The sequence below is a fragment of the Marmota marmota genome, unplaced genomic scaffold (assembly GCF_001458135.2).
Source record: "Marmota marmota marmota unplaced genomic scaffold, marMar, whole genome shotgun sequence".
Classification (NCBI taxonomy): domain Eukaryota; kingdom Metazoa; phylum Chordata; class Mammalia; order Rodentia; family Sciuridae; genus Marmota; species Marmota marmota.
Genome location: NW_025999880.1, coordinates 14980097 through 14998094, shown reverse-complemented (window position 1 = coordinate 14998094; position 17998 = coordinate 14980097). Strand labels below are relative to the sequence as shown.

The window sequence follows — 17998 nt, the reverse complement described above, 5'->3', positions numbered from 1 at the left end:
CAGATTGGACTCATGGAGGTACTAGCATTCTTGACTAATGCAGCCTCCCCCCTGGGAGGCCACATCCCTCCTGCAGTCTCCCTTCCTGCGACAGCTTAAATACCTCTGGGTGCCTGGGAGTTCACAACCTTTCAGGACAGCCCATTTCCCTCATATTTCCAGAGAGCAGATGTGAGACCACTCAACACAATTGGCGATTGTCATAACACTGCACCATTTCTCTGGGCTGTTGCCCCTGGCCCCAGGACTCTTTAGTATGAATGCTTCACCTACATCACAATCATAGGAAAATACTGTGGGGGGACATTTTGGGGAGTAGGGTTACTCCCAATCAGGCTGATGATCAGGAAGATCTAGAGTTGTGGCAATGGGAAGATTCACTCAAGAACACCACTTCAGCTGGGTGCAATGTCACATGCCTATAATCCCAGCAGCTTGGGAGGCTAAGGCAGGAGGATCGCGAGTTCAAAGCCAGCCTCAGCAACTCAGTGAGGCCCTAAGCAACTCAGTGAGGTCATGTCTCTAAATAAAAATATATATTAAAAAATGAAAAGGGGGCTGCTGGAGTTGTGGCTCAGTGGCAGAGAGCTCGCCTAGTATGCGTGAGGCACTGGGTTCCATCCTCAGCACCACATAAATTAAAATAAAGACATTGTGTCCACCTATAATTAAAAAAAAAAAAAGGAAAAGGGGCTGGGGGTGTGGCTCCATGGTTAAATGCGCCTGAGTTCAATCCCTGGTACAAAAAATAAAAATAAAAAAGACGGCCACTGACCTTAGGGGAGTCCCTGCCTGCCCTGGGCCACAATTTGTCCCTCTATGAAGTGAAGCAGAGAGCTGAGTGGGCCTGGACATTACAACAGCCCCTTTCCCCCTTCTCCCTGCTCTCCACCTGTCCCCTGCCCCCATCAGGGGCCCACAGAGACACAGAAAGAAGCTATGACATTGACTTGCTTTATTGAGCCTATGTAGGAGCAGGGAGCAATCTGTGGCCAGAGCCATGGGTGCAGAGGAGAGCTGGGTCGGCACTGCCCTGGAACTGTAGAAGGCAGGAGGTGGCATTACAAGTCCATCGGGCTCAGCTCCCTGTGAAGAGAGGGCAGAACTGGTGGTGTGGGGCCAGTTCTTGTGCCCTTAGGAGGACTGCTCTGGGCCCCGTCTTCCCCACCATCACCCTCACCTGCCCCTTTTCACCCCACTTCCACTTACCCCAGAGAGCTGAGTAGATGGGCAGGGGATCAAATCCTACCTGGAGGCTGCTGCGTGGGGGGAGTCCCATTCCAAGAAGTCCAGAGTGTCCTCCTTATCTCTTTTCCCATACCTGGGAGGGAAGGGGCAGCTGGGGCAAGCACCATGCCAGGTGCCAGCTCACCCGCCTCAGACGTCCCCTCAGGCACCACCCTACCCTGGACATGGCTCAAACCTGTTCCCAAGAGCAGGCATGGAGGGGGCTGGGGACAGGGGTGGGAATGGGGATAGGGCTATGGCCAGCGCCCTGAGATCCAGGATCTCTCTCCCTTTCTCTAGTACACACCTAGGCCTGGTCAGCATGTTGATATATCTGCGGAGCTCAGCTGCATACTGGGCCATCTGCTCTGGCGTAGCATTGTCCCCGGGGTACACTGGCTCCAGTGGCGCTCCCCAGGCACCCAGCAGCGGCCGCAGCAACAGAGACACACAGGTGGACAGGAGCAGCAGGGAGAGGCAGCGGTGTACAGCAGCCATCTGCAGAGCAAGGGTCAGGGAGATGGAGGCAGAATGGAAGCCAGTGTGCAGACCTGGCTATGCATGGGAAGAAGGGCCTGCCTGCCCAGCCATCACCCATTACTTAAAGCGAATCTTGGAGACAAGGGACAGAACAATGGGTCACCAGCACCTACCACTGACCTCTTTCTAGACACTGCCCTGGAGAGCAAAGACACTTGCTCCCCCCAGCTGTGATTAACTTGGTAGCTAGAGCTCAGAGGCCTTAACAAAGCAAAATAATTTAGCAGACAAGGTCCCGGGGATATGAGGGTAAATGGGGTAGAGAGGACACACATGATATACAGAGCCTGGTGGCTCTTAGGATGCATAAATGGGATAGGAACTCAAGGGGGGTTGCTTATAGAAAGTAGACTCCAACTTACACACAAGTCAAGGGGACATGAAATGAATTTGTGAGGCAAAGGACAGAAATCAGGGTCTAAACTTCCTCTGCTGGTTTATCCAGATGTAGAGCACACCCAAGGAGTACCTTAGGTCTCTCAAGGCCCCCTCACCTAGAAAACACCAACTCCTTCCAAGACCAGAGACCCAAGGAGCCTCCCAGAGCCCAGGCCAGACTGAGCCCACTTACCCTGAGTCCTGAGCAAGGGGCCTTGGATGGAAGCAGTCACCTGCCTCAAGCTGGATGGGTCCCCCTGCTCTCAGCTGTGCCCCTTTATAGTCCTCAGCCCCCCAGAGTCCCCGCCTCTTTTCAGTCTCACTCCCCAGCCCTCACCCCCTCCTCTCACTGTCTCCCTGGTACCTGCAACGCCAGCAGGGAGCCAGGGACAGGAGGGGGCCAGAGCAACATTCTGCGAGCCAGACTAGCAGCATAACAGATGAAACTGGGTCATGATGGATGTCTCCTGTGGGCCCCCATTCCCGATGTCCCCTTCCTTTTGGGTATCACAGGAGGCTTGACTCAGGCAAGACAAGGTTTGGGGTCTTGCGCAACTGAAAGATTATGTCCCAGGTCTTGGAACACTGCCTGCAGCCTCCCCAAAGTGAACCCAAGTGATCAAACAGCTTCCCTCAGGGTGCAAGGTTGAGGCCACGGCTCCAAATTGCAGGGAAGAAGGAGGGAAACTCAGGCCTCCTTTCCAGTGTGCCGCCAGAATGAAGTGAGAACAGGGAAGGAACCTGGGCTCCTCAGGCAATGTGGACAGGAGTGGGGACCCAGATGTGAAGAAACCCATTTGGTTTCTCCAAATAGTCCGCAGAATGAGAACTGATGTGAAATGAGGGGTGGGGTGTCAGTTTCTGGAGCCCCATCTCCTCTCCCATCTCAGAGTTTCACCCCAGGGCAGTGCTAAAAATCAGCCTCACTTAGAAAGTCTCAAAATGTCCAAAGTGCTCCCAGTTCAGTCACCAAACTGAATCCCTACAACAATCTATATTACAGACTCAGAAACTGAAATCTGCTCTGAGATATTAAGTAATTGGCCCCAAACCACACAGAAAGTCTGAGGAGAAGCAAGGTTTGAAAAAAAAATCCATCTCCAAAATTTGACCTGTTTTCTAACTGGAACTGTCAGAGTATTGCTATCATGTCCTGCTTTGTCTGAGAAATGGAGGGACCCACAGAGGTGAAGGCACTTTCTCAAGATCTCCTTGCTGCCTAGGTCTCAGTTTCTGCCTTTGATGCCTATCCCCCCACTGGGTCTTTCTCCTGCTCAGTGTCCTTTTCCCAACTCTGGACCCCTCCCCAGCTCAAGCCAAGGACAAGTACTGGCTGAGTCCACATTGAGGGCTGAGAAGGAGATTCTGAGATTCTGCTGTCCCAGATCAGGACACCAAGAAATGTCAGGGTGGAGTGGGGAGGGGAGAAGTTGTTCAGGTCCAGGGAAAACTGGAGGTGAAACCCAGGGATCTGGCATCATAGACTTAGAGGTGAACAGCTGGACCACAATCCTGCCTCATGCCATTGGCTAGCTGGGTGAGCCTGGCTGCAAAATTCCTTTAGCCTCTCTGAGCTTCTATTTTCATCTAGGTAAAATGTGCCTTATCATATCCATCATCTCAAGATAGGAAGGAAAAAAGAAGCTCAGTAACCATCAGTGTCCTGACTGGCTCCTCTCAATTCTGATTCCTGAAGAACAATGATGCCTAACCAGATAGCCTACATTTCACAAGGCAAATATGGAGGTCCTTCCACCTTAGCAAGCCTGGACCCTCCTCTGGCCTGGGTTTTCCACTTCACAAAACAAGGATAGTCAATGGGTAGCTGGTCCCAGACATTGCCTTTGAAGGGTAGAGACTGCTGAATACCACCAGGGGGTGCTGGGCCCCAGCCCTGGTTGAAAGGGTCTGGGCTCCCTCAGGCCAGTAGTCTGGTGGGACCTGTTCTGGCCACTCACCATGTCAGAAGCCAGTGGATCTCCCCAGATCCACTCTGGTGACTGGGCCATTCATAATTCTGTCCTGTCACAGATGTAACCAGCTTTGTTAGAAATAATAGCTCTCCACAAATGTCAACCAAGCTTTCGTTTTTCTCCTTTGCAAACAAAAATTACAAGGTCCCCTAAGGGATGTTGTGACAATCCAGGAGGAAGGGACAGTGGCTGTAATAGCATGGTCATGTCCAGAACAGAGAAAGCTTGTCTTCGTGTGTGTTCCCACAGAGCTTGCATGGAGCCTCTTGGGAAGCCACCCAACACTCCCCTGCAAAGACAGGATGAAGGCGCCAGTGGCCCCCTTTCCCACTGCCCAACCCCATGTCCTCTGGGCAGGGAGAATAACCCAGGAGCAGTGTGGGGGACGGAGGGAGTGCTGTGATGATGAGACCAGGAGAGGAACACCTCAGGGATCTCAGGGCGAATGAAGGCAGGTGAAGGAACAAAGGGAAGAGGCCTCATAGTTGTGGCTCCCAGGGCAGGAATTTGGCCATGTCCTCTATCACCCCTTTTTGGGGCTCTCTAACCTCAGTCTCTGCTGCTCTCAGTTACCCAGCCAAATATCAGTCATTTATGGTATATCTATTCCTGGGTCCAGAGCAGGAGGAAGGGAAGGAGAGAGGTTTCTGCAAGGAGCTCAGAGGCAAGAAAGTAGGTGGGGGTTGGGTTGCTATTGTTTTGTTTTGTTTTGTTTAAAAGATGAGGACATTGTCAGAAATGTCAATGGTGCCAGTGAGCCAGCACCATCCCCCAAGACCTTTCTTACAGGTCATCTTAATAGGCTCCTTTATTACCTGGTGAAGGAGGCAGGAAACCAAGGCTGGGAGAAGCAGTTGAGGTTGCCTAAGACCACAGGAGGGATCAGGACTAAACCCAGGTCCACGTGGTTCCAGGGGCTACACTCTATCCCAATTACCAGGACACTTCTGCTGACCAGAGCCTGGTCCAACACTTAGGCCAATGTCTTATTTCCAAATTGTGTGGCAGCAGCAGGGTTTAGGTTGGGGTGTGACTGCCCTCAGATTCCAGTACCCATGGGATCCCCTAACCCTGGGAGAAGCCCTTGGGCTAAGGATAGCTGAGAAATTCACACAAACACCTTAAACCTCTCATCCTACTCCCTCAGGAGCTACTTTATCCTGATTTGGGGCTCAGGACACTAATTTGAAGTCTAGACCCTGTCAACACTTCCCTCCATCTGAGTCTAGAGTCTCCATCTGCCCCTAATCCAATATGTCTGGTGTCCTTTTAAAAAGGGTGAAATTCGGACACAGAAACAGGTATGCATAGAGGAACTTCTAGCCCAGAAGAGATGCCTGGAACAGATCCTTGCCCCCTTCTTCACCAAAGGAATAAATCCTGCTAGCATAACAGCTTGATTTCAGACATTTAGCCCCTAGTCCTTTAAACGCCCCAGTTCTCTTGTTTTGTTTGACTTATTTGCTGGGGATGGAATGAGGACCTTGCATATGCCAGGCCAGGGCTCTACTACTGAACTACCTCCCTCACCCTCACGTTTGGTTTTTTATGTCAGTTCTATAAAACTAATACAGTAGACCCCCTACTTATCTTGTTTTCTGTGGTTTCTGTGATCTGCAGTCAATCAAGTTCCAAAAATATTAAAAGGAAATTTCCAGAAATAAGCAATTCATCCATCTTAGATTTCATGCCATTCTGAGTAGCCTGACAAAATCTTATACTGTGCACCTCCATCTTGCCCAGGATGTGAATCATCCCATTGTGCAGCATATCCAAGTAGTGTACACTGCCTGTTAGTTACTCAGTAGCTCTCTGGGTTATCAGAGAGGCTATAGAGGCATCACAGCACTTTTGTCCAAGTAACCCTTATATAGTAGCCTAAAGCTGCCACACAGTGCCTACATCATCCACCCACTTCACCTGATTACACGGGCATCTTACCATCTCACATGGTCACAAGCAGAATGAGTACAGTCCAATTAGCTATTTTCAGAGACAGAGACCCACATTTACATAACTTTTATTATAGAATACTATTATGATTATTCTATCTTAGTGTTTTTAATCTCTTGTTGTGCGTAATTTATAAATTAAACTTTATCATAGGCATGTATGTACTGGAAATAACAGTGTACACACTATAGGGTCAGTACTATCAGTGGTTTCATACATCCACTGGAAGTTTTGATACCTATCCCTGCAGACAGAGGGGACTATTGTATGAAAAGGCAATCATGGAGCACTCACACGGGTTCAACTACTCTGAGAGCCTCATGCTAGAGAGGCCACATGTTAGGTACTGTGGTCAACCGACTTATCTGAGCAGAAACTGTCTGCAGCTATGAATATAATTCATATCAGTTCTCTTCCATTAGCCTCAAACTTACCACAGCTCTCCCAGACAGACCAACAGACAGAGGATCATGGACACCTACACACAGATACGTCCTCCCACTCCCCTGGCTCTTCAACTACACATGATCAAGCTCCACTGCATGTGCCCATCTCCCCCAGCTGGTACAGAGGAGAGAAGACAGGAAACGAAGTAGGATGGGAATGGACCTCAGGAAATGGCAAAATGGAGAAGCCAGAGAGACAGACTCCATCCTGAGAAACAAGAATGGCTTCTGGGAGGCAACATCTACCCAAAGGTGTATTTTAGGCTAAAGAGAAGAAAAGGGCTTTCCCCGCAGGGCAAGTGGCCTGGGCAAAGGCCCAGAGCATCAGAATCCATACAGTCCAGGGCCTATTCCAGCCCCTGGACCAGTGTCCTCTGTCCCACACTGCTGGCCCTACCTCAAGAAAGGCTGGGGGACAGCATCAGGGAGGGTGGCCCCCTAGTGCAGGTTGTGTCAGAGCAGAGCCAGGCCTAGAGTCTTCTCACCTCCCAGGGTCACCTGTCTGCAAACAGGCCTGCATGGCCCTTACGCCCCCGTAATGCCGCCCAGCCTTCCTGCCTTTCTTACCCTGTCTGGGTCTGGACACAGCTTCAGCCTGATTCTCCCTCTCATCCCCCAGCCACCTGCCTCGGACTTAAGCAGGTCCTGCTGAACTGGAGGAAGTCCACAGTCAGGCCTTTCCTTTAGGGGGCCCTCAGACCATAGAGGCGGGGTGTGGGGAGGACACAGAGACATGGGTAGGTCTCTTAGTGAACAGAGCAGTAGCCATGAAAGTTCAGTGGCCAGAGAGGAGAGAAAGAGTATAGGTCAGGGCCAACCAAGGCAGGCTTCCTGGGAGAATGAACTGAGAAGGAAGGGTGTCTGAGATCAGGTTATCCAGTTGAAACACCCATGGGGTGGAGGGGACTGGAAGGTATCCCTATAGTCTTGTCACCAGGAAGGCACAGTTAATGACTCATGCACTGTATGTACATTCAACAAAGTGGGGAGGAGGGTTTTGAGAGAAAAAGTGACCTCCACACTCTCATTGTTCCTTCTACTCAGGTGACAGGTTCCTTAGAAGTGATTTTTTTTGGGGGGGAGGGAGTACAGGGGATTGAACTCAGGGGTGTTTTACCACTGAGCTACATCCTCAGCACCCCCCCATGCCTTTTTTTTAATAACTTTATTTTATTTATTTATTTTTATGTGGTGCTGAGGATCAAACCCAGGGCCTTGCACATGCAAGAAGAGTGCTTTACCGCTGAGCCATAACCCCAGCCCCTGCCCCACCCCGGCCTTTTTAAAAATATTTTTTTAGTTGTCAATGGACCTTTATTATTTATTTATTTATATGTTGTGCTGAGAATCGAATCCTGTGTCTCACACATGCTAGGCAAGCACTCTCCCACTGAGCCACAACCCCAGCACCCCCAGCCCTTTTAATTTTATTTTGAGACTGGGTTTCTCCAAGTTGTTTAAGGCCTCGCTAAATTGCTGAGGCTGGCATGAAGTACAAGCCTCCTGCCTCAGCCTCCCCAACCGCTAGAATTAAAGGCGTGCTCTTGAGCTCTTGATCTACCTCTATAGCCGACACACCCACCTCACCCCATAAATGGTTTTTCCTCCCCAGCCCCATCCTTGATCCCATCTTAACCTCCAGACTTTGCAGCCCCGGAGACTAGTAGTACAGCTTTTTGGGGGAGCAGGGGTACAATCCTAGAGTGTTGGTATCTTGCCCGGCCCTATACCAGTCTTCATCTTTGCCCTGCGAGGTTTCTATGTCCCGGGTTACCCTCCTAGGCTGCCTAGCATGTTCCTCTCCACCTCTCCGTCTCCAGAGACTCTTCTTCTTGTTCCTTTCTCTGGAGCTCCTATCCACCCCTCTCCCATACCCCGCTTGCCTGGAGTTCCTTTCACAGAGGTCACTTGTCTGGGCGCTGTCCAGCCCCAGAATAGCAGCAGTGTCTATCTATGTTCACCTACTAGCACAGGGAGCCCCACCCCACCCCAGCCTAGTTTGGGGCGCCTTTTTTGGGGGGCGCCGAGTCTTCTCCCTGATCTTGCACCTCCACTCTCTTCTCCTACCGAGGCCACCTCCTTGAAGGAGAAGGGAAAGGAAACAGACGCACACATTCAGTTTCTGTGAAATTTGCTCTTTATTTGGGGACAAGGGATGGACCACACATAGCCCTCGGGCCCTGATACCAGGGGGCACAGAGAAGTGGCCGGAGGGCCCTACCCAGAACTAAATATGCACTTGATGTGGGTGTAGTTAGCATAGCTCCCCGGAGGCCTTGGAGTCTTCCGCACGGGTAGGCGTCTCTGGCCCACAGGAGGGAATGGGACGGAATTGCGTCTGGAGCGCCGAGGCCGAGGCCGGGGCAAGTCTTAAGTGAGGGTGCCAGGGCGAGGTCCCGTGGGCCGGGCCATGCTCCAGGGGCCCGTGTGTGGTGAGAGGAACGCTTTTACCGCGACCTGACGGGGCGGTCATCGCCGTCGGGGAACAGCAGCTTGGAGAAAAGGGCGTCCGGGCTGTCGCGTTTCCCGTATCTGGGGGCGGGGTCACAAGGGGCGTGGTTAGGCCCCGGGTGGGGTGGGGCGGGGCGAAGGGCGGAGTCCCAGAGGCGCTGCCCCCACGCCCACGGCCACGCCCGGCGCGAGCGCTCACCGCTGCCGGGTGACCAGGTTGAGGTAGTGTCGCAGGGAGGCGTAGTAGCGGCTCAGCTCCTCCGGGGAGGCATCTTCGCCTGGGGCCTCGGGTTTGGCGGGGTAGGCGTCGACCAGCGCTCCCAAGCAGGCGAGGAGGGCCAGCAGCACTGTGACCGTAGCGGGCGACGGCCTGCACACGGTCACCATCTGGAAAGGGAGCATTGGAGCGTGGGGCATCCTGAGCCTCGACCGTGGGAGGCTACGGCAGTGGTTGCCGTCGGGCCCACGCTCCGGTGGTCTGTCTGGGACTCGTACTGGGCTAGGGCTCAGCCACCCTCTCTGTGTTCTCGGGCACCGCACTGTCTCTGGCCTCAGTTTCCTCCTGTGCCAGAGTCATAATAAGTCCTGTCTGCCTCCCCACTTCTGCTGCTGCCCAAGTGGTAGAGGAAGGAAGAGATCTCTGCTGGCAGCCCGATTCCCAGACTCTCCTTCCCACCTCTGTTGGCCCCCTTCCAACCACTCAGCCCCAGCTGCCACCAGCCAGGCCTCAGTTTCCCCACAAAATAACTCACTACCAGACCATTCCTGATCCCCAGCCACTCACAGCGATAGCTCCCAAGGCGAGATGAGCAGGAGGTGGAAGGTACAGGCAGTCCCAAGGACACGACTGCTGTAGGTGGAGATGCGGCCTCTGCTCAGCGCTTTTCCCGCGGGGCTTATATCCCGGCCTGGAAAGGGAGGGGGAGTCCGAGGGGAGGGGGAGCAGGCAGGGGAGGGCCCTTCCTCCTTCTTTCCTCCACCCCTGCCACTCGCAGAGTTTACAGCCAGCCAGGACGTGATGTCTCCACCTCGCAGGAGCTAAGGAGGCAGCTGCCGTGCTCAGACTCAGGGTCCCAACGGACTGGTTGCCTCTTCTAAACCCTATTTTTACCCCACAGCCCCGCAGTGGCAGGTCTAGCCCCCTAAAGATGTGAGGCCTTCGGATCTAGACTCCTGGGGTAGCCCCTAGGACCAGGGATGTGAGTCCATCTTCCCTAGCCTGTCCTTAGGTGGGAATGGGGAACCTAAGGGAGGACAGGCCTCCTCCAGCCTGTGGAACCCGTGGCTGCTCCTTCCAGGAGGCCTTTGTCTTCAGCTTCTGCTTGCTAATGCCTTTGATAAGGGTCCAGGAGTGACAGGACCCTGTGGGGGGAAAGTCTCTTTTCTGGAGTCAGGGTAGGAGCTTATGACCTTGGCTCCTGACCTGCTGCTTATGATGTTTTTGGGGAGAGGCCTCTCTGGATATTCCATTATATCCATTCTGTATTAAGAGTTGGGGACAGAGGTAGGAGGCAGAAACAGCTGAATGAGCCACCTCTACATCCAGCTTGGCACATACAGATCCTGGTCCAGCTGGGCCCTCCATAGAGCCCCCTCCCAAGGCAGAGCCCCCAACCCCATCTCCATGTCATTCAGGATACCTGGTGTTTTCTTTGGCTGAGTGATGTCAAGCTGCCAAGCATATGCCACTGTCCCCAGCCCATTATAGCTTTCACTGGGGTTTGGGGTCAATATTCTCACTCAGAGCCTTTGAAGGAAATAAGAAAGGACTACCATTAACTGTGCACCTCCTGTGTGCTAGGGAGGTCATCATTTCTGGTACAACAGCACCATGAACCCATGAACTGAGTTCATCTGCATTTTCCAGGTGAGAAAACTGAAACTCTGAGAGGTGATGGTCATAGAGGAAGAGGGTGGGGAAGACCCCAAGAAGAAGTCCCCTCAATCCTGAGGGCAAACAGGTTCTGCACCTTGAGCTCCGGAGTCAGGCATGAGAGCAGGAGATAGGAAGCTGTCTGGGCCACCACCCACTTTGAGAGGTCTGGGTCGGGGAAGCACCCAGACTGCCAATCGATCAGACCCACCTTACCCCCAGGAAGAGAAAGGTCTCTTAGGGAGTCTCCCCATAAAGCTCTTTCCAGCTTCCTCTACAAGGCCTGGCCAGAGCCTTCTGTTTCTAGATACTCCATTCTCATCAGTCCATTGAGGCAAGAGGAGTCATTTTGTCCAGGCCCCTCATTCTGGGCCAGCCCCTCCACTCCCCAGGACAGATGGCTGTGGGTTCTATTTTTAGAGTTCTCCTGAGAGGAAGTGTCCAGGGATCCCTCAATTGCCTTTTTACGGGTTCAGTCACCTGCACTCTCCGGAAATGGCTCTTTATCAGCTAGTCAAGCCCAAAGGGCCCCTGTACAACCCAAGAAACACCAGGGCACTTGCTAAGCATGGAAATGGAAGGAGACACTGGGACAAGGGGATATGGAACCTACCTTCAGAGGGAAGAGAAAAATCATTCTTAGGGAGCCCAGCCTTGTCCTCCAATAGCCCTAGTGTCAGAGAAGAGTCAAGGGTTTATCTTTGAGTTCCCCCAGTCTGAGGTGAGGGGCACAGTTTGATCACTGTGGACCCCTAGTCCTGGGTGGGGAAGGCACTCAACTATCCCTCGAAATCCCATCTGAGGAGTTCCCAGAGCACAGACACAGGGATAAGCCTGTGCCCAGATTGGAGAGGAGATGGAAGAAATAAAAGAATTCTAGTTCTTCATGGAATGACCAAAGCCAGGAGAATGGTTAAGACAGCTGTGAAGTACAAAGTCCTGGGTTCAGATCCCCAGCATCACATACATCCAAAGACAGCTGTGACCCCAGGGTCAGGCTCTAGACAGGGACCTGCCTGCTGAAGGGGCAAGGATATGTGGGGGTGGGGGTGATCTTTGACCTCGCAGCACTAGCCAGGGTGGTGAAGGAGGTTTCTTTGGTGCTAAACCTGGAGGAGAGAGGTGAAGGAGCTTGTAAGGAGCATACAGAAAATCTGACATCCCTGGAACCTGCTCAAGCCTTGGGGACTGCAGGGCCTGAGGACAAACGGGAGGAAAGGAGAAGAGTGAGAAGGTAGAGGACACAGGAGAAGGCCCACATTCATTGCACAACTTCTGAGGAAGTCACTTCCCCATGTACCTTAAAAGTAAAAACCAGTGGGGCCTGAGGTGGTCCCTCAGTGTGGATCAGGAGCCTGCCTCCCACATCCTCACAAGCCCTTCCCATCCATCATAACCCCAGCTCCACTCCCCAATTACAGGGCACGCTGATTGGCTCATTAATCACCACCTCCTCATCAGAGAATTTATTAACCTGTTGACTAATGGAAAGAATGTCTCAGCCCTGGATCGATGGGCTCAGCCACCCACCACCCACATGCCCACCACTGTCATCGACGCATGACTCAGTCACCATGAGACATGTCTCAGGCTGAGGGGCTGATATCTATGAGGAGAGAAACTTTAGAAACAATTGTTATTGTAGACTTGAGACCAAGACCTGCTTCCAACTTGTCCTTGAAGAGTAGGGAGGCAGAATCCCTGGGATTCCTTTGGTCCCCATCCTCAAAGCACCTGGGTCCACCCAGGTCAGGGACACCATGAACCTGGACCCCAGACAACCATTCACTAGGACGACTCATCAATATCAAATGGCCCATGCCATTCATGTCAAAAGGCTTAGCATTCTGTTTTTGTTTTGTTTTGTTTTGTTTTGTTTTGTTTGTGTGTGTGTGTGTGCGCACACGCGCACATGCACACATGTTTTGGCTTTTTGTTTTGGTACCAGGCATTGAACCCAGGGACACTTAACCACTGAGCCACATCCCCAGCCCTTTTAATTTTTTATTTAGAGACAGAGTCTCTCTGAGTTGCTTAGGGCCTTGCTAAGTTGCTGAGGCTGTCTTTGAACTTGCGATCCTCCTGTCTCAGCCTCCCAAGTGGCTAGGATTACAGGCATGCGCCACCATGCCCAGCTAGACTTGGCATTCTGCACCCCACCATCTGCCACCTGCCACCTGCACTCGCTTTGCCACCCCCACACACACAAGGCCTCTCAGATGCCTCAGCACTGAGTAGTGCTGCTCCACTGCATTCAACCCTCAGGCAAGGCCTTCATGCTCAGGGCCCTTCAGACAGCAGATGGTTGCTGTGCAGCAATAGAGTCAGCTCCTGATTCAAGAGGCTCACTGGCTGGGGATGTGGCTCAGTGGCAGAGTGCTTTCCCAGCATGTATGAGGACCTGGGTTTGATCCTTAACACAAGAAAAAAAGGAAGAAAGAAGCACTTTTTTTTTTTAGGCTCCTACTGTGTACCTAAAACTGTTCTAGACACAGGGATAGAACAGAGAATAAACAGGCAAAATCCTTGTCCTTATGGGCCTGTAGAGTGACAGGAAACAGAAAATAAACAACTGAGCATGTGTAAGTCTGATGCTAAGTGTTAAAGAAAAACATGAAGGTGAGGGAGCTGGAGAGTGCCAGTGGGGGAGACTTATTTTATGCAGGGTGGTTGTTGAAGGGCTCCCTGGTAAGGTGGGATTTGAAAGAAGTGAGGTAGCAAACCATGAGTCTACCCTGAGAAGGGTGTTGCAGGGAGGGGAAACTGTAAGTGCAAAGGCCCTGAGTGGCAGTGGGGGAGTAGCAAGAGGCCCACATGGCTGGAGTGGAGTGAGCAGCGGGGAGAGTTAGGAGATGAGACTAGGGAGGCAGAAAAGGGTGGGATCATGGGCTTTATAGGCTGCTGTAAGGACTATGGCTTTTTCTCAGAATGAGATGAGGGGTTTGGATGAAAGTATGACCTACATTCTGGAAGAAGCACTCTGCCTGCTGTATCAGAGTAGGGTGGGGGTAGAGGGCAAGGTCAGAAGCAGGGAAGCCATTAGAAACTGACTGCAATAATCTAGCCAAGAGATGATGGTGGTGGACACACACATGCCCACACGCCTCACAGCAGCAAATGTCCCACACGTGTTTAATCCAAGAACAACTTCCAGTTGTAACCATGTGGAGCTGACATGTAGCTTTCCTCTGGATGAGGGGGTGTGCTAGAAAAGAGCAGAAAATCCCGGAGTGTGAGCAGCAGCTAGGCTGTGGCTCTGCTCTCTGATTGAGATGAGGATTCCTTGTTTATTGGTCCATGGAAAACTCTCTACCTACCTTCATTATTGGCCACAGCCCAGGGAAATAATGGCTATGGTGATAGTGCTTATGGCAATGCAAGCACATTCACTTTGTCCTGAGCATAAATGTTCTGTTACTTAAAAAGACTGTGGCTTAGCCAGGCACCATGGCGCATGCCTGTAATCCCAGTGGCTTGGGAGGCTGAGAGGAGGATCGCGAGTTCAAAGCCAGCCTCAGCAACAGTGAGGCACTAAGCACTCAGTGAGACCCTGTCTCTAAACAAAATACAAATTAAGGCTAGGGATGTGGCTCAGTGGTCCAGTGTCCCTGAGTTCAATACTGTGACTTCCTGGGCATGGTGGCACATGACTGTAATCCCAGAAGATGGGGAGCCTGAGGCAGGAGGATCATAAATTCAAAGCCAGCCTCAGCAACATAGGCCTTGAGCAACTCAGCAAGACCCTTTTGAAAGCAAAGCTGTAGGAAATCCAAGGATGGTACCCATATTCCCCAGTTTGCCAAGCAGATGGCTTTGTGTCAGTCTTCCTGATACTAGAATTGGTTTCTAAGAATCAGCACCCAAACTATAAAACATTAATTTAGTACATTTTTAAAAAGAAGAGAGAGCAGGCACACAACTCTGGAAACTCTCATCTTCATCCACGGTTACCCAGAGGACTGTGGCCCTCGCCCAACCCCAAGTCCACTCGGGATCTTGGAGGATCTGTTCTCAGGGCAGCCGCTCCCATGTCCCTCCCACCAACACCAGCCTCCAAGAACCTTTTCTATCATCTGTGCTACTCAGAGGCCTCACCTTGACCCTTCTCTGTCACTTGCTTCTCTACTGAGCTCCAGGCAATCCACTGTCACCGGACGTCTGACTGTCTCTCAGTCACCTTAAACTTAAAATCCATGTAGCCTGACTAGCAAAAATAGTGCCTCTCAGTCACTTTGTCTCTCTGTCTTGGATTCAGTTTTGGACCTCTCCTCTGCCTCTGGCTCCGAGCTCCAGTTCTGCTGCATGCCCTTCCAATCTGCCAGCCTCTGTCCTCTGTGCCTCCACACCCACCCTGGCTGTTGCCACAGTGCCCAGTCTCCAGTCCTCCCGCCCTGTCTGCTTTTCCCCTGGCCCTCCCTGCTTTCTGTTACACCGCATGATTAACTTATCTGGGTGTTTGTTGATTGTCTAATGGAATGTAGTCTACCAGGGCATTGGTTTTGTCTGTTTTCTTCCCCGATATATCCCCAGAGCCTAGAACAACATGGCATATCGTGGGGTTCCAATCATACTTGTCGAATGAAGGGATCACAGCCTCACTTTCCATGGCTGCGTGGTATTCGTGCGGTCACATTTTTAAACATGTATCTACACAGACACACACAGACTCTAGAAGACAAAGCTCTCTTTCTTTTGAGCACACTGGCACATACCTATGATCCCAGCCACTCAGGAGGCTGAGGTAGGAGGCTCACAAGTTCAAGGCCAGCTTCAGCAACTTAGGGATGCCCTAAGTAACTTAGGAAGACCCTGTCTAAAAATTAAAAAAATACTAAGTAGGGCATGGTGAAGCTCGCCTGTAATTCCAGCAGCTCAGGAGGCTAAGGCAGGAGGATAGCAAGTCCAAAGCCAGCCTCAGCAACTTAGCAAGGCACTAAGCGACTCAGTGACTCTTTTTCTAAATAAAATACAAAATAGGGCTGGAGATGTGTTTGGTTATTGGTTGAGTGCCCCTGAGTTCAATCTCTAGTATCCAAAAACATAAAAATTTTAAAAAATTAAAAAAGCTGGGGCTGCAGTTGAATGATAAAGTACCCCTAGGTTCAAACCCCAGCACCACCAGAAAACAAAACGAAAAAAGAATTAGGGGAGGAGGAAGAAATATTCTATTATTCTGTGTCCTGATTATAGTGGTAGTTATAAAAATGTATATCTTTGTTAAAAGTCATAGACTAATAAATACACCTAAAAAAAGCCAATTTTACTATTACTTTTAAAATGTTAGGTTATTGTCTCTAAAATCCTAGAATAGCTCCTGGAAAATAATAATATTTCAAAAAGTGCTTGTTGCTGGTTGTGGTGGGGCACACCTGTAATCCCAGTGATTAGGGAGGCTGAGACAAGAGGCTCACAAGTTCAAGGCCAACCTTGGCATCTTAGCAAGACAAGTCTCAAAGTAAAAAATAAAAGAAGGCTGGGGATGTGGCTCAGTGGTTAAATGGCCCTGGGTTCAATCCCCAATACAAAAAAAAAAATCTGCTCCTTACTTAAAGATCCATTTCTGGGCTGGTATAGTGATACACTGACTCTGGAGGCTAAGGCAATTGCATCAAAAGTTCAAGGCCAACCTCAGCAACTTAGTGAGACTTTGTCTTAAAATAAAAAAAAAAATTAAAAGGGCTCATTGGTGAAGTGCCACAAGGATCGATCCCGAGTACAAAATAATAATAATAATAATAATAACAACAACAATAATAATAAAATCAGTTCCTGGCCTCTTGATTCGCCATCTGAACAAAAAACACCTGATAAATGCAGGTGCTGACTACTTTAAGATCTCTAAGTTTACTGGGGTCTGGGCAGGCCCTGAGGTCATATTCTAGATGGTGTCCCTCAATGCTCCTATGCAAGCAGAATGGAATGATAGCAAAGTCGAGTTTCGCCACCACCCTGTGCCAACAGCCTGTGGCGCCTGGGCACCTAAGGAATGTGACACATCTGGGCTCAGAGCCCCTTTCCAGAGCCCAGAAAACCTGATCCAAACCCTGTCGCAGCTCTTCAGAGGGCTCCGTGTCCTAAGCAAGATTAGCGCATCTTGAGCCTCGATTTTATCGTCTGTGAAAAGTAGAGGGCAAAGGCGCTTGAACATGGCTGGGAGCCAGCAACTAGAGGACAGTGCCTGTTAGCACTGAGCACTGTCGCCAATGCACTGCGAGTGCCAGGTAACACGCCGCATTTTATTGTTTGCAATAAAGACATTGGCAGGATGTGCCTAAATGTGACCAGTGAGTGAGCCTTTCATTGGGTGGGATTTTTAGCCCCAGCATTTCATTATGAAAAATTTCAAAGTTAAAAAAATTGAAAAGATCGTTCAAAAAGGGTGTTGCTGAGATTCAAGAGGGTTGATTTTTTTTATTATTTCTTTTTCTTTTCTTTCTTTTTTTTTTTAATTTTATTTCTGGGATTGAACTCAGAGGCACTTTAACACTGAGCTGTATCTCCAGCTTTTTAATTTGTTTTGTTTGTTTTTTGACACAGGGTCTTGCTAAATTGCGGAGGCTGGCCTCGAACTTACCATCCTCCTGCTCAGCCTCTGGGAGCCTCTGGGATAACAGACATGCGCCACTACACCTGGCTGATTTTTAATTTATTTTTGTTTATCTATAGTTTATATTTTTATACAGCAGACATAGTTGAAGAATTAAAAATAAAAAGGGGAGGGGAGAAAAGGAAAAAATTTAAACAGCACAGGGCCAAGGACAGAGCTCTTTGATGTTACTACTATCTTCTACTTAACCCAGGCATTGACTGTTTTTATTTTTTTTATTTTTTATTTTTTTTTTAATAAAGAGAGAGTGAGAGAGAGAGAGAGAATTTTAATATTTATTTTTTAGTTATCGGCGGATACAACATCTTTGTTTTGTATGTGGTGCTGAGGATCGAACCCGGGCCACAGGAATGCCAGGCGAGCGCGCTACCACTTGAGCCACATCCCCAGCCCCAACATTGACTGTTTTTAGAACCTTATCCAATTAGAAATTCCTCCAGCCCTGGGGCTACTTCACTCACGCATCCCCCGCCCCTCAGTGTCCACAGGGTGTCAGAAGGGATTTTGCTGAGTGCCTTGCTGAAGTCCAGACACAGGAGCTTACAGCATA

General features: G+C 50.5%; 2 protein-coding genes across 2 annotated transcripts; both read right to left on the bottom strand.

Moving 5' to 3' along the window:
* Positions 1–940: 940 nt before the first annotated feature.
* Ppy (pancreatic polypeptide) lies at positions 941–2445 on the bottom strand. Its single transcript, XM_015495877.2, has 4 exons — positions 2339–2445; positions 1535–1725; positions 1250–1321; positions 941–1086 (listed from the first exon to the last, which is right to left on the bottom strand). The coding sequence occupies exons 2-4, from the start codon at positions 1723–1725 to the stop codon at positions 1062–1064; spliced, it is 288 nt and encodes a 95-aa protein (XP_015351363.1). The 5' UTR covers positions 2339–2445; the 3' UTR covers positions 941–1061.
* A 6212-nt stretch (positions 2446–8657) lies between these two features.
* Pyy (peptide YY) lies at positions 8658–10716 on the bottom strand. Its single transcript, XM_015495876.2, has 4 exons — positions 10609–10716; positions 9753–9876; positions 9168–9355; positions 8658–9049 (listed from the first exon to the last, which is right to left on the bottom strand). The coding sequence occupies exons 3-4, from the start codon at positions 9353–9355 to the stop codon at positions 8965–8967; spliced, it is 273 nt and encodes a 90-aa protein (XP_015351362.2). The 5' UTR covers positions 9753–9876; positions 10609–10716; the 3' UTR covers positions 8658–8964.
* Between the last annotated feature and the right edge of the window lie 7282 nt (positions 10717–17998).

What these genes read in the sequence shown, in the direction of transcription:
- Pyy (XM_015495876.2), bottom strand. Translation starts at nt 9,355, where the DNA reads ATGGTGACCGTGTGCAGGCCGTCGCCCGCTACGGTCACAGTGCTGCTG. An exon ending in AACCTGGTCACCCGGCAGCG is followed by an intron (nt 9,050 to 9,167) that starts GTGAGCGCTCGC and finishes CCCCGCCCCCAG; the next exon opens with ATACGGGAAACGCGACAGCC.
- Ppy (XM_015495877.2), bottom strand. Translation starts at nt 1,725, where the DNA reads ATGGCTGCTGTACACCGCTGCCTCTCCCTGCTGCTCCTGTCCACCTGT. An exon ending in AACATGCTGACCAGGCCTAG is followed by an intron (nt 1,322 to 1,534) that starts GTGTGTACTAGA and finishes CTTCCCTCCCAG; the next exon opens with GTATGGGAAAAGAGATAAGG. An exon ending in CCCCACGCAGCAGCCTCCAG is followed by an intron (nt 1,087 to 1,249) that starts GTAGGATTTGAT and finishes CTCTCTTCACAG; the next exon opens with GGAGCTGAGCCCGATGGACT.